The sequence below is a fragment of the Alligator sinensis genome, unplaced genomic scaffold (assembly GCF_000455745.1).
Source record: "Alligator sinensis unplaced genomic scaffold, ASM45574v1 scaffold832_2, whole genome shotgun sequence".
NCBI lineage: Eukaryota > Metazoa > Chordata > Crocodylia > Alligatoridae > Alligator > Alligator sinensis.
Genome location: NW_005842745.1, coordinates 1,176 through 14,970, shown reverse-complemented (window position 1 = coordinate 14,970; position 13,795 = coordinate 1,176). Strand labels below are relative to the sequence as shown.

The window sequence follows — 13,795 nt, the reverse complement described above, 5'->3', positions numbered from 1 at the left end:
TGGGTTGATATATTTATTTATGCTTGCTTTTTTTCCTCCCCTCCCCTCTCTGCTCCAATTTATTTGTGGGGGTAACAAAAGGCCCCCTGATAACAATAGTGACACTGAAGATGATGCAGGAGATCTGTCTGTGACAAAAGCCAGGCAGCAATCTTTGCATAGGTGAGAAGTGAATCTTTTGCTCAGTACTTGCCTCGGCAAGTACTTCACCCAGTAGAAATATTTCACCCTCTTTTATTTTTTATTTTTTATTTTTATTTTAGATTGTAGAATGAATAGTCCCTGCCTGTGTTTTACTGAAGACAGTATTTCTTTCTAGTTGTTTGCATATTTAAGGGACAGTAGAAGAAAGTCATGTGTATAGTTTTAATTATTTCCCTCTTTAGGAAAAATGAGCCCAACAAACAAGGACGAAACATAGCATCTCTTTCTGATGTACCACCTCTGAAAAGTGGATTAAGCTCCCTAGCTGGAGCGCCTTCACTAAAGGAACATGACAGTAAGTGGGGATATTTAAATCCTTTTCTATCTCAAGTGAAGTAGAGAGAACTTTCAGTTTTGAGAAACTAAATTTAGGTATAAGGGTGAATAATAAGCTAGTACTCTGCCTCCTTGTGGCTGTAATGTATGTTACAATGTGCTTTTTCACTGCATCATCCCATACTCTTTCAGGCAGTGTGATGTAGGAAGGGCCTCTTGCCTAGATTTTTACCTGTCAACCTATACCAATCGGGATTTGTTAGGGGGGGTTTTTGTATTGTTTTGTTTTTAAATCAAAGTATCTATTTTAGCTATGTTCTGTGATTTATGTACAAAACAGCTTCATAAAGCTTCACCATTAATTTTAATTGAAAATAACACAATATTTTTCATAATATTTTTTTCACAGACAGGTGCAAAAATGTGGGGGTATTATCTTGGTGGATCAGAGGAGACTGAGTACTGTAGTGTGAAAATAAATAACCAGTCTTGCTGACCTAAACTGGACTGTCCACATATATAAAGTTATTTACCATATATCTAAGTGTTTGCACGGTTGGCTTATTGCATATATGGAAAAATGTTACTACTTTTAGCTGGTGACTGGGTATGTTTAAGTAGAGGTTGAGTACCAAAGAATAACATGTCCAATTTATAATTCAGATATTTTTGTTTACAGATTCAAATAGAAACTCTGTTTTGAAAGATCTGCATTTGGTCAATGCAAAACTTGGATCGCTTGAATTAGGTAAGTAATAGTTGGAGCAAGAAAACTTGAATGTCCTAGTTGCGAGTTCTAGCTCAGTTCCTGAGAGAAAGTCTGAGACCCTGAAATAGGGATAACCAGTCAAAACCTTCAGTCTTCCATTATCAGTCACTGGGACTCTTCCTTAAGTTAGGACAGTACTGTGTGGTCTGTTATATGGTGCACATAATTTCGGTATACTGTCAGGATGTCTGTATGCCATATAAAACGGAAACAAGCCATTTGATATTTTAATTTTGGTAATAACTTTATATCTTAGTCTGGTACCATGATGCTGCTGACTAGAACCACCAGGGGGAGCCTGAAGTAAGAGCAACTAATCTGTCCTGTAAAGCAGTCAATCTGCATAGAGCTGCTGTGAAATATTGTTCCCTTTTGCTATTAGTGTTATTTCAGGTACAGTATTTAATTCCTCAGTTGTGTGCATTATACCATAACAGTGGCTGGTTATCATTTTCCCCTACTCTATGACAAAATCCACATATTAAACTACTGTTCTCATAGTTCAGAATTGCGTTCTAAAATATATGTTAATTTGAAAACATCATTTAAAAAGGATATAGGGGAGAAAGTTTCAAAATATTAATATTAATTAGGTATATGGATTTTAGTGGGTTTCAGTGGGAGTTAGGATCATAATTGCACTTGTGCCTTTGACACTTTTAATAGGATGAAGTCCTAATTTTATTGGTAACAAGTTTACAGCCAAAGGATGCATCTACACATGCTATTACTGTGCATGAATAAACTGCAGAGCTTATTGCTCCTGGGCACACCGTTTGAACGTGTGCCTGGGAGCAATTAACTGCAGATAAATAAGCTCCATAACTTTTTCATGCACAGCACATAAAGCCAGGTCAGAGCAGCCGCGGCTGGCAGGGGGCCCTAAGGGTCAGCCTCCCAGCTTGCGGCTACTCCTCTTGGCTCAACATGCCACAGAGGGACTGGCTGGGGCACAGGGGTGTTTCACCATGGGGCTAGCCTGCAGGCAGACCCCACGCTGAAGTATTTTCATGCCCCAGCCAGCTGGGTCAGTGTTTACATGTGCACTGCTGCAGAATTTTTCTACTTTGCAGCAGGATAGTACTTGTATTTACTACTATCCTGCTGCAGGGTAAATTAATTTACTTCAGCCTAATAGGGAGGCATGTGTAGAAGCTGAGATGTTTACTGCACAGTTGACTAATTAGTTGCACAGTAAACATCTTGTAGATGTGCCCAAAGAGAACTATAAATTGTTTGACTTTTGCCTTTCGGCTCAGTAGCCAACATCCCGAAAGGTTGGCCTAGACTAAGGCAGTGACTTCCAGACTTTTTGGACCATAGAGCACTTGTAACCATCAACATTTCTTGCAGATCACCGTGTACACTTCTCATCAAACTTTTAATTGAAAAGCGTGGGTGTCAGTGCAGTTCATGGACAGTGGTTTGAGAAACACTGATGTTGATGTTTAGATTCAGAAAAGAGATTGAGGTTAGCTAATTCTTATGCAAACTTGATTTTTTTGCCCCCCAATGTTGATAAGATCTGTATTTACTGCTAGCTCTCACTTATTAGTAAACCCTGTATTTTGATGCAGAAATGTAACTGGAACTTTGCATTTCTTGCAGAGAGAATCTGTTTTCACCAGTAAAATACTTTTTTATTATTTAGGAACTGGAGATGAAGATGACTACGCTGATGATTTCAACAGGTAAGAGGAAAAATACTTGGGTGGTTCTAGCTTAATATTTAATACATTGTAAAGATACACAATTACACAGTTCTATTAGAACAGAAATAGCTCAATAATATCTCCGTTTGATAATGCTACCATCTTCTGTATGTCTTTGAACTTCTTTCAACTTTTAAATAAAAGTTGGAAAACTTTGGATGAACGTGAGCACTTCATACGTTACTATCTATAGGATACGAATAAGCTTTAAGATTTTAAGAGAAAATACCCTTTTGTGAGCAATACAGTGTTATAACTTCTTTTTTTAACATTATAATTAGCATTTTTTTCTAAAGTGGTAAGGAATTCAACAATAATATTCAGTGCCCTGATCCCACAGCTTAAAGCCATAGGCAGTACTAGAATCTAAATCAGTATTCCCACAGCTTAATTCAGTTATAAAAATAAGTTCTAGAACTTATTTTTCTTTTTAAAATTCAGTGTTGAGTGATTTAAATCCGAACAGTCTTTCTTTTAAAGTCATGTGAGAGTTGAGGAAATTATTGCACATCAGAAAAAAGTCCAGTTCTATCTACCTAATACTTTTTTTTTTTTTTTTCTTTGTTAGTATCAGTCACCGCTCAGAGAAAAGTGATGTCAGTATTGGTGAAGATATAGAAGAAATTTCTGTGGAGATGGAAGACCTCCATGCCAGTGATAAAGTAAGGCTTTATTTGTGTGGTCATGCTTTTAATCTTGTGTTGAAAAGATTTGTGTCTTTCTGTAGTCATATCATACTGCTAGAGATTCTTTTGTCACAAGCGGTTATAGTTTTGTCATTGAACTGTCACTTGCGACCATTGTCTTTAATATAAGGTTGGATAAAATTAACCATATGATCTAAGGCAACTTGATCTACTGTGTCATTCAAGGCTATCCAGATTCTGAGTGGCTTGGGGCCACAGAACTACTCTTTTCCGCCCCTTCCCCCCATCCCCAGTGCTCTAGCACACTGGCTTTCCCCCAGCCTCCACCTGGCCATGCTGCCCCACCATGTCCCCAGGGGCAGAGACAGGCAGCAGAAGCTGAAGGAGAGGTGGGGAGTCCAGAGACTTGAGCAGCAGGGTGAGTGGTGCCTGGACCAGGAGCCTGGGGGCCACAGTTTAATCCTTCAGGCTGCATGTGGCCTGACAGCTGCCAGTTAAACAGCCATGATCTAGTTTGTAGGCATGTAAAAGGATTTAAGTTTGTTGACATTTGAGAAGTTGAATTATTGTCTTTGCCTATGCAAGTGTTCTTTTACTGCCCTCAATTGAGTTGAATAACTGAGGGAAGGGGACGGGGGAAAGAGACTTCCATACCTTTACCTTAATTTCTTTTGCCCTTTATAAATTAGGAAACTATAGGGTCTTTTGTAAATTTCAATATCTAGTCAAAAAGCTGCTATTGCAAGCAGAATTACTATGTTCATAAAATTGCAGTTTGCCTGCAAGCAGCAGATTGCTCTCCAAAATTATATCTTTGTGAATTTTTTTTAAACTGTTAGAATAAATTCCAACAAATAAATTTTATTTAAACTGCTTTTTTTCCCCTGGCCTGATTACTGTTTTAGTTGATAAAGTAAAAGCATTGTCATTATGAACTGAATCCCAGAAATGCGTCTTATTTAACTTCATTGGGGATGGAAGGCTTTAAACTTTAAAGAACTTGACCCCTTGGCCCTTAACCTAAAAAGCACCCTTTTTGTAGGACTGCATAACTTAATATATGTTTTAATCAGATTTCTAAATTTATTCTGTACTTATTTTCTCTTCTAGCTTGAAGATATAACACAGGATCTTACTATTTCTCAGTTAAGTGATGGTGCAGATTATCTGGAGGACGTGGAATAAAATGGGACAGCAGAAATACTTGTGTGCTGGATTTGAGGATTCTTGTGGACAGTTATTTTCAGACAATCACTCCTTGCTGAAATGTCCACTCCCTTATATGTGCCTTGTGTTTCAAAAAGACTGCAGGTGTAGAGAGCTCTTACGAATTCATAATAAGCATTGAATGAAATTGTTCATTCCAGTTGGAGTCTGATATTGGAACTGTTATTCTTCATTTGGTTCAGCTATAACCTTCACACCTGGAGTTGGATTTCCCCAACAGGCTGTCCATTGCTGGCGATGGATATACCAAAATGCTGGTCTATATAAGAGCATAACGGATGAGATTGAAAAAGCTTGCAGAACTTCTACACAGAAATGTGTTTTTTTTTCTAATAAACTTAATGCTGTTATGATAACAGGCTAACTTTTTTAGCTAACCAAAGCAAGAAAATTCAGAGGTAGCCCTTCAGCTTGCTCCTGTTGACTTTATTGTAGTAATGAACCCAGGGTGAGTGATACAACATCTGGTAAACTTGCTGTAATTCCTGGTTACTCCAGCCCTACTTTTATAAAAAACAGTGGTTAGGACTTTTTTTAAAAAGTGGCTAGGTTTGGGGAGCTAAACTAATATCTGAATTTTCTGAAAAACAGGCTCTTTTGAGGTGTCTTCAATTAAAGCCCCCAGAATTGAGTGCCTATGCTCACTAGGTGCTTTAGAAAGCTTGGCTGTAATATTTATTTCTAACCCTGAACTTTCTTGTTCTAGTATGTTTCTTAGACCATTCAGGTTACTCTAAAGTACTATTCTGTGTGATAATCTTCATTAATGTTAACAGTTGTTAAAATCGCAATAAATGTGTGATTCACTTAATGATCCATAGATTGTTAACACCAAGAGGACCTGGTTAATGGTTTGTGGAGCTCATATTATTGAGGGCTCTTCATTTGTTGATTCACTTTCATTGTTTAAAATTCATATGGTTTTGAAAGTGAGCGCCAAAAAGTCTGGAATCACTAAACTGTCTGAACAGGTTTAAATCCAAATATTCAGAAAGAAATATTATGCCTAAGACACAATGCACACTAAGTTTTAGCCAAGAGCTAGTTTTTGTACTTTCATTATAAACTCTTGAAAAACAGGGTCAGTAATGGAAATATTGAGTTCTTTAAATATACTGTCATGCATGGCGCTGCTAAAATATATAGGTCATAGACATTTGTAATGTTGAAACAAGCCTTCAAATTGTGCACTTTTTAACATTATAAACACTGGCTCATTGGAAAAGAAACATGTAAATGGATAAAGATTACTTGATTGCTTTTTCTTAAAGATTTGTAATTTTATTTCTGGTGAGCTCTTTAATTGCCATCTCAAAACTAGTAGTATCTTAGAGCACCACCATTGGTTAAGCATATAGATTTGTTACTATGAGCTGAGTCTGCCATAGACCTTTGTGCACTGAGCCAGCAGGCATGGAGCAGTGTTGGAAGGTTATGCTTGTATAGTGATCTAAATGAGAAGAGAGGAGGGAAAGTGTGCCTTTTTATTTATGTGCACCTGAAAATAGCCAGCATAAAACAGCTGAATTAGTCATGGAGTTAACTCCATGACCTTGTGCCATATTGCAGACAACTTGATTCTCCTGGATTGTGGTGTATGTATGAGAAGTCACCAGGACCTTCAACGCATAGACCTGGGCAGGAATATGGAGGAGTGGAGGCTGCGCAGAACTTTCATCCCCCGCTCTTTAGGCTACTGAGGATCCAAAGGCCAGATCAAGTCCAGATGTTCAGTGCCTCAATGGCTGTAGTTTTTATATAAGTGTCCAGGAATTAAACACAGGTCTCCCATGTGGCAGATGAGGATTCTCCCACTGAACCACAACAACGGGTTGCCATGTTGTAGCAGCTGAGCAGAGAAGGGAGACTGTCCCTGCTCAGACCATCCTGAAATCTGTGCCACAGACACAAAGTAGCAAAGATCTTGTAGCATCACACACACCCTATCAGAGATGGTTTTAAAGTGTGGGAGAGCCTGTGCCTAGACTCCTATCAATAAAAGGGGGTGTTTAAAATACATGAAAAAAAAGAAGCTGCATATGCTTTTGCAAGAACTTGTGGGAACACATGCTTGTACAGCATTTTGAATACATGCATGAATCATTTAGAGACCTTTGCATTTCCCATATCTCCAGTAAAACAGAACACTTATGCTCATCTGTAAGCTATATTGAATATGGTAGTTTTTGTCATCCTAATAGGTAATAAATTACTGGTAAATGTTTATAAACTGCATTGTAGAATGTGGCCTTTTTTCCCCCTTGAGCACCAAATTAAATATTTTAGCTGTTAGTATTTGAGAAAATGGGTATTATTCCCCTTCCTCTAGGGGTTGACAGGAGATAGAGAACTTTAGACTATAATTGAAGCAGACACCAAATGTGGGTACAGCTCTTTGCTGTTTTTCCTATGGTTTTTTTTTTTGTTTTTGTTTTTTTTTTTACTCGTGTGTAACAGTTTTGTTGAAAAATAAAGCTACTGCACTGGCTGGATTCTTAGAGTATCTTATCAAATATCAGCTGCAAAATTTAGAGGCTTGGGTACAGTAAGAAAATAGCTAAGGTCCAGGGGAGGTGGGGTGGAGGGATTAAAGAATGTATTTAATTAAAGTCAGCCAAAACCTCTGTTTGTTTGGAAATGACTTGATTTTTTTTTTTCCTTTTAAAGCCCACAAAGTTCTGCACTTCTAGATAGTTGTTCATAAAATCTGTACAGGACAAGATTTCCTGGGCTACCAGACACCAGTCTCAGTATGACACGGAATCTACAGTTCACTGAACTGGAACAGGTCATGTCTGAATGAGCAAAAAGGCCATGGCTTTCTCTTTTATAGTAACATAATCAAGTTACCTTTATGATTAAGGTGGCATTTTAATCATGTTTAAGTTAGCCATGCAGTTCAAAATGCATATTATCTGGTTGTGTTTGGGAGGAGCAACACTTTAGAGAACTAACACAGCTGAAGACCATGCTGTTTTGCCTGTCAGCCAGTGGATTGTTCTCTGGCTAAGCTGCTGCAAGAGTGGGACTCGGCTCTCCCCTGTTAACAGCCTTGCGTATTACACAAGAGGTGGTCAACCTGCAGCCCGTGTGCCATAAGTGACACTGACAGCCTCTGTGGCATGCCGCAGATAGGGGAGGCAACAGACAATGTAATGGCAGACAGGGAAGGGAACAGAAAGCAGAGTAGCCAGTTGGGCCGGTGAAGGGGAGGGAGTGGCATTCAGGGAGGTATGGGGCTAATTTGTGGCACGCCTGTTGAAACGGTTGGCCACCACTGCATTATACCTTCGTACAGTGACTAGAGGGAGAGGAAGCTGGGGAGCTGGCTATGCCTCCTATCTTTCAGCACAGTCTCCTCAGTCAATGGTCTTTTCCTACTGATGAACAGGGGCTGGTTCCTAACCAGCAATGGGTTTGTTAGGAAGTAATGCCTTCTAACTTTATTTCCTAAGTAAGTCAAGGACTTGGAAGGTGTATGGTTTTTTTGGGTTTTTTGTTTGTTTTTAATCTTGCCGTAATAAACTCTACGGGAAGCCCCTGAAGAAACTGAAGCTTTGCATCCAAAGAGCCTGTCCTGACAGATGCATCTGAGATGCTGTTTCTGCACAGCAGTGCTGGTTCGCACACCAGCTTGTGAACCACAGAAGTAATCTCATGGTCTGTGCTGCTTTATTCTCTGTGCAGCCCCACCTAGCATACTGTGCATACGCCTAACAGATTAGGGCCCTCAGAAGATGCCACAAAGGTGAACTGCAGCAGAGGAAATTTAGGATGGAGAATAGTAGTAACTTGCTCGCTATGAGGATGGTTAAGTTTTTGAACAGGCTACCTAGGGAAGTCGTAGAAACTCCATCAAGAGCAGTTAGATAGGCACTGGGCTAGGATGGTTTAGTCAGGAATGATCCTGCCCTGAGCAAGGAGCTGGATTAGATGACCCCATGGGCCATGTCCACGCGTGTATGGATGTTTAGTTCCCTGTGGACAACTAGTAGCAGCGTGCCTTGTGCTGCCACTAGTCCCTGGGGAGTGCCTGTGGCACGCCTGCTCTGCTGCATGGCAGGTTACCCTGGGTGGGGTAGGGGAGGCTGGGGCCAGCAGTCTTACTGTGGGGCCTCCCAGGCCTGCAGCAGTGGTGATCCTGCCATGCAGAGCCTGGCCAACAGCTGGAGTGCAGCTCTGGTTGGCCAGGCTCCAGTTTTGAGTGGTACATGTGCTCTTGCATGCACTACTTTTTTTTTTTAGGGGAGTGGGGGCTGACTCCTGGATATCCAGGGGTCAAAAAACACCTCTGTGCTGCTTCCTTGCAGCATACAGAATACTTGAACGCGTCTGTGGCTCCACATACTGCACAGCTGCACTCGTCTGGATGCGGCTATTAAGTCCCTTCCAGCCCTACCTTTCTATAAGTACTTACTGTATAACAAAGGTCTACAAGTCGGATTCTAGCCCTAAAGCATACAATTCATACAAAATAGGAAGACTTGCTGAGCATGTGTACCAGCCATGTTTTCAAATACACCGGTCTATTCTGGCCTAAGACTAGAAAGCGTAGATCTTCATAGATATGCTCAGGACTTTATATTTGCACCAGCCTTAAGTGGGACTCAGCTGTATGGCACTTGATCAAAAAGATGCACAAAAAGCAACTAAAGCAACCAGTGAGCATACATGGGTGGCGAATTGGCTAGAGGGTCGTACCCAGAGAGTCATAGTGGATGGGTCGGTATCGACCTGGAAGGGTATGGGAAGTGGGGTCCCGCAGGGCTCGGTCCTTGGACCGATACTTTTCAATGCCTTCATCAGCGACTTGGACGAGGGAGTGAAGTGTACTCCGTCCAAGTTTGCAGATGACACAAAACTGTGGGGAGAAGTGGACACGCCAGAGGGCAGGGAACAGCTGAAAGCAGACCTGGACAGGTTGGACATATGGGCAGAAAACAACAGAATGCAATTCAACAAGGAGAAATGCAAAGTGCTGCACCTAGGGAGGAAAAATGTCCAGCATACCTACTGCCTAGGAAATGACCTGCTTGGTGGCATGGAAGCGGAAAGGGATCTTGGAGTCCTAGTGGACTCCAAGATGACCATGAGTCGTCTGTGACGAAGTCATCAGAAAAGCTAATGGCACGTTATCGTGCATCAGCAGATGCATGACGAACAGAACCAAGGAGGTGATACTTCCCCTCTATCGGGCGCTGGTCAGACCGCAGTTGGAATACCGCATGCAATTTTGGGCGCCGCACTTCAAGAGGGATGTGGATAACCTGGAGAGGGTCCAGAGAAGGGCCACTCGTATGGTTAAGAACTTGCAGGCCAAGCCCTATGAGGAGAGACTAGGGACCTGGACCTCTTCAGTCTCTGCAAGAGAAGGTTGAGAGGCGACCTTGTGGCTGCCTACAAGTTCATCATGGGGGCACAGAAGGGAATTGGTGAGGTTTTACTCACTAAGACACCCCTGGGGGTTACAAGAAATAATGGCCATAAGTCAGCAGAGAACAGATTTAGACTGGACATTAGGAAGAACTTCACAGAGTGGCCAAGGTCTGGAACGGGCTCCCAAGGGAGGTGGTGCTCTCCCCTACCCTGGGCGTCTTCAAGAGGAGGTTAGATGGGCATCTAGCTGGGGTCATCTAAACCCAGCACTCTTTCTTGCCTATGCAGGGGGTCAGACTCGATGATCTATTGAGGTCCCTTCCAACCCTAACATCTATGAATCTATGAATCCCTTTTCACATCTGGGCCCTGTTAAAAAAAAAAAAAGATAATTTACCATAAAATAACTTCTAGAGTGTTTCTGAGCTGTTCACTGGCACAAATTGCTGTGTTTGAATTGCTCTAATACAATCAGGAAACCACAGTGAATACTGGCAGTAAAATCAGGTCATCTACACAGTAACTCTGTAAAAGTACCACATGTTTTCTTGTAGCAGGGGGAGATGTGCCTCAGTGCCTTTGCTCTTTTAAGTGGAAAAACTCCCACCTTGGGCTTACGCATTTGTTTATTGTAGCTTTTGGTTGAGAAGTGTGTGTTATACTGCTGTGTCTTTCAGGGCATGCTTTGAGTCTTGTTTTTGGGGAGGTATACAGTTTAAGGTAGGGTAAGTTGCAGGTTTATACAGTTGGATTTTTGTCATGAATGAGGTTGTCTGAAGTCTGCTTTTGAGCTAGCTAGTTGCATATAAATGGCAGAGCACTCAAAATACCGTTTTATACATCTAACTTGGCATGCTTACCTTTGAACAAAACTTGTATGAGAGCAGGGATAATTGCATGCAAATAACACGCAAAATTAGCTTAGAGAAATCTGGTTTTCAGACTCCTAGAAGTACTGAAGATGGCTTTGGAGTCTTACAAGTCTACTGTCTCTTTAAAGGTGAAGAGCTCATGGATTTCAAGGAGGTGCTACAGAAACTGCAAGATCAGTTGCCTATAAATGTAGGAAACACTGTGATCCGTATGACAGTCCACTTGAAACATTCAGGCAAACTAAGAAGGTGTCAAATGTCTAGTATTGATTTTTATTTATTTATTTTAAAGAAGCAAACAATTTTGGCAACTATCATCCCTTAAATGTAAGAGGACTATATTGTATAGGTTCAAAAAGAATGGAGATAAGTAGAAATAATATTGTAAGGTACCTTCAGCATTAACTAAAACATTTCCAATACCTTATGCCTAATTGATTCAAATTGGCATGGATATTAAAAATAAATGGGGACCTGAATCAAAGACTGGGAGACAGTTGTGATAAATAACAAAGGCTCACGTAGGAGGAAGAATCTAGGGCAATGCAAGTACAGTTACATTCTGTTCTTTCATTTTTCTTGGACTGCATTATGTCAATTCTGTGAAATTCACAGATGGTACTAAATTGGGAGGAGCTGCAAATGCTACTGAGGGCAGGGACATGAATGCAAGGGACAGAGAGGATGTGTACATAAGGGAGTGAATGAAGAATAAGCTAGCAAGTAAATTACAAGCTCAGTCACTATTCACACTAATTTCCACTATTGACTAAGAATGTAAATGAATTAGGCTAAACTGCAATAAGGCACCTGCAGTGTGAAATGAGTGCGTTTCTTCTCTCCACTTGAAGTCAGTATCTGGAGGTTCGTGCTAAAAATTATCTGTGCTTTAAATTAATTTCCTAGCTTGTTCCACACTGACTTCCCTGGGTAGTCAGACTTCAGTGATATTACAAATATAGGCAGAGAACAGACCAGCAAAAACAACTTTGAAAAATCCAAGCAAATATTGTATATCTGAGAGAAAACAATTAGAATAACACATTCATTGGCAGGGAGAAACTTGACAAGAACTGCAACTACACTATGGGTGATATAACTTATTTTCTATATTATTGTGAAATACAATAAGGTGTAGAAGAGCAATATGCAGAGTCATACTGCAGGGCTGAAAAATCCCTTTATACTGCTCTAATGAAAGGCCACTTGCAGTACTATGTTTACTTTTGTGCATGAAGTTACCAAACACTTGACAGATAACCAGATACTGACTTCTCAAGAAATTGAGACAATTTAGGGACAGGGAGAGGAAGGAATTAATTGAGAAGAAAACAGTGGCTAAAAGAAAAAATAACATTTCACACACTGAAGATTTCTAAGAAGAACTGATCACAACTAACCCTAGGCTGAAGAATGGCCAGGAATAGGATGCTTGCTAGTTTTGCTTGTGGAATTGTTTTCATAGATTCATAGACTGTAGGGTCGGAAGGGACCACAATGGATCATCGTGTCCGACCCCCTGCCCCAGCAGGAAAGAGGACCGAGGTCAAATATAAATACAATTTAAAAGGTTAACCCCTAAAATGGGTTTCTACACATTTTTAATAAATTGATTGAAGTTCTCATATGTTATGTAGCACACATATTCATACTCAGGGACATTTGCTGATTGATGTCAAAGGCACAAGCTTTAAATAATGTTGAAGAAATTAATGTTTCAATACAAATCATTTTACATTTATACCATTGGGTCTTAAATAAAATAGCAACATTACACTTACCTTTTTGTGTCAACTCATGAAAGCAAGTATGGCTTCCCAATATCCAGCAAGTAATATCTTAAGCCCCACTGAATTCAGAATACTTTTATCATCTTATTTCTCAATGTACACTGTATGCACTGCTGCTGTCCTGGGCGCACGTGTAAAAGCTGTGCCTAGGAGCAGTATACTCCGGAGCAAACTGCTCTAGAGTTCATCACATCGCATTAATTGCACATGTAGGTGCACCCAAACAGTAGTTACATAGCAAACCTATACCCAATATAACTTTTAAACCTTTCTTGTTAAGTAAGACCATGTGCATACTGCAGCAAGCTGGACTTCAGTTCCTTACATTTCTGCAGCAGCTTCACAAAAATGAATGGAGAATTTTCACAGAATTATCTAAAACATGGAATCAGATTATCATCGTTATTGTTGTTGCTGCTGTTGTTGTTGGGGCAGCTTGAAACTGGGATAAATATATCTTTTGGATTATTTCAGTAGAGTCAATAGCAAAGTAATATTTAGCAGTGTGCATATTTAAAGTGTTATTTTTAGGTCTGAGGTGCAATACCCCCATGAGTTGAACTGGGGCACTTCAGAATTCCCAGAGAGATTTTTTTTCAGGTTTCCTCTTAATGCAGAGGAACAACATCGGTTTGGTTCCTATCCATTCTTGGAAAATGCTAACCTCCTCTGTAACCAGAAGCCATTTTTAAACATATATTTTTTTTTAAATATGAAAAATACGATTCCACAGCTGCAGATTCAGAGAAGATATGGAGTTCTGCCTATTAAACAATAGTAACACCCACATGTACACAACTTTATAAAAGTTGACATATTTTACAGTCCTCTAAAAGCTCTTAGAATCTGTATTTTAGCATTATTTTATTTTTTTCTAATGGGTTGCCTTTTTCAAATATTATGTCTGCCATCATGGTGTCAT

General features: G+C 40.2%; 1 protein-coding gene across 9 annotated transcripts in view; it reads left to right on the top strand.

The window, feature by feature from the left end:
- Window positions 1-7,068, top strand: part of FGFR1OP (FGFR1 oncogene partner) — a 42,534-nt gene extending 35,466 nt beyond the window's left edge. For 4 of the 9 annotated variants that reach the window (XM_014525103.2, XM_014525102.2, XM_025216515.1 and 1 more), the window contains 5 exons: window positions 387-499; window positions 1,160-1,228; window positions 2,901-2,940; window positions 3,530-3,623; window positions 4,719-7,068. In XM_014525103.2, coding sequence (XP_014380589.1) covers window positions 387-499; window positions 1,160-1,228; window positions 2,901-2,940; window positions 3,530-3,623; window positions 4,719-4,793 — 391 coding nt within the window. In that variant the 3' untranslated portion in view covers window positions 4,794-7,068. Of the gene's footprint in view, window positions 1-81; window positions 163-386; window positions 500-1,159; window positions 1,229-1,505; window positions 1,780-2,602; window positions 2,721-2,900; window positions 2,941-3,529; window positions 3,624-4,718 lie in introns of those variants that run through there. The other 5 variants (XM_025216517.1, XM_025216513.1, XM_025216512.1 and 2 more) reach the window with 3 other exon arrangements.
- The last annotated feature ends 6,727 nt before the right edge of the window (window positions 7,069-13,795 follow it).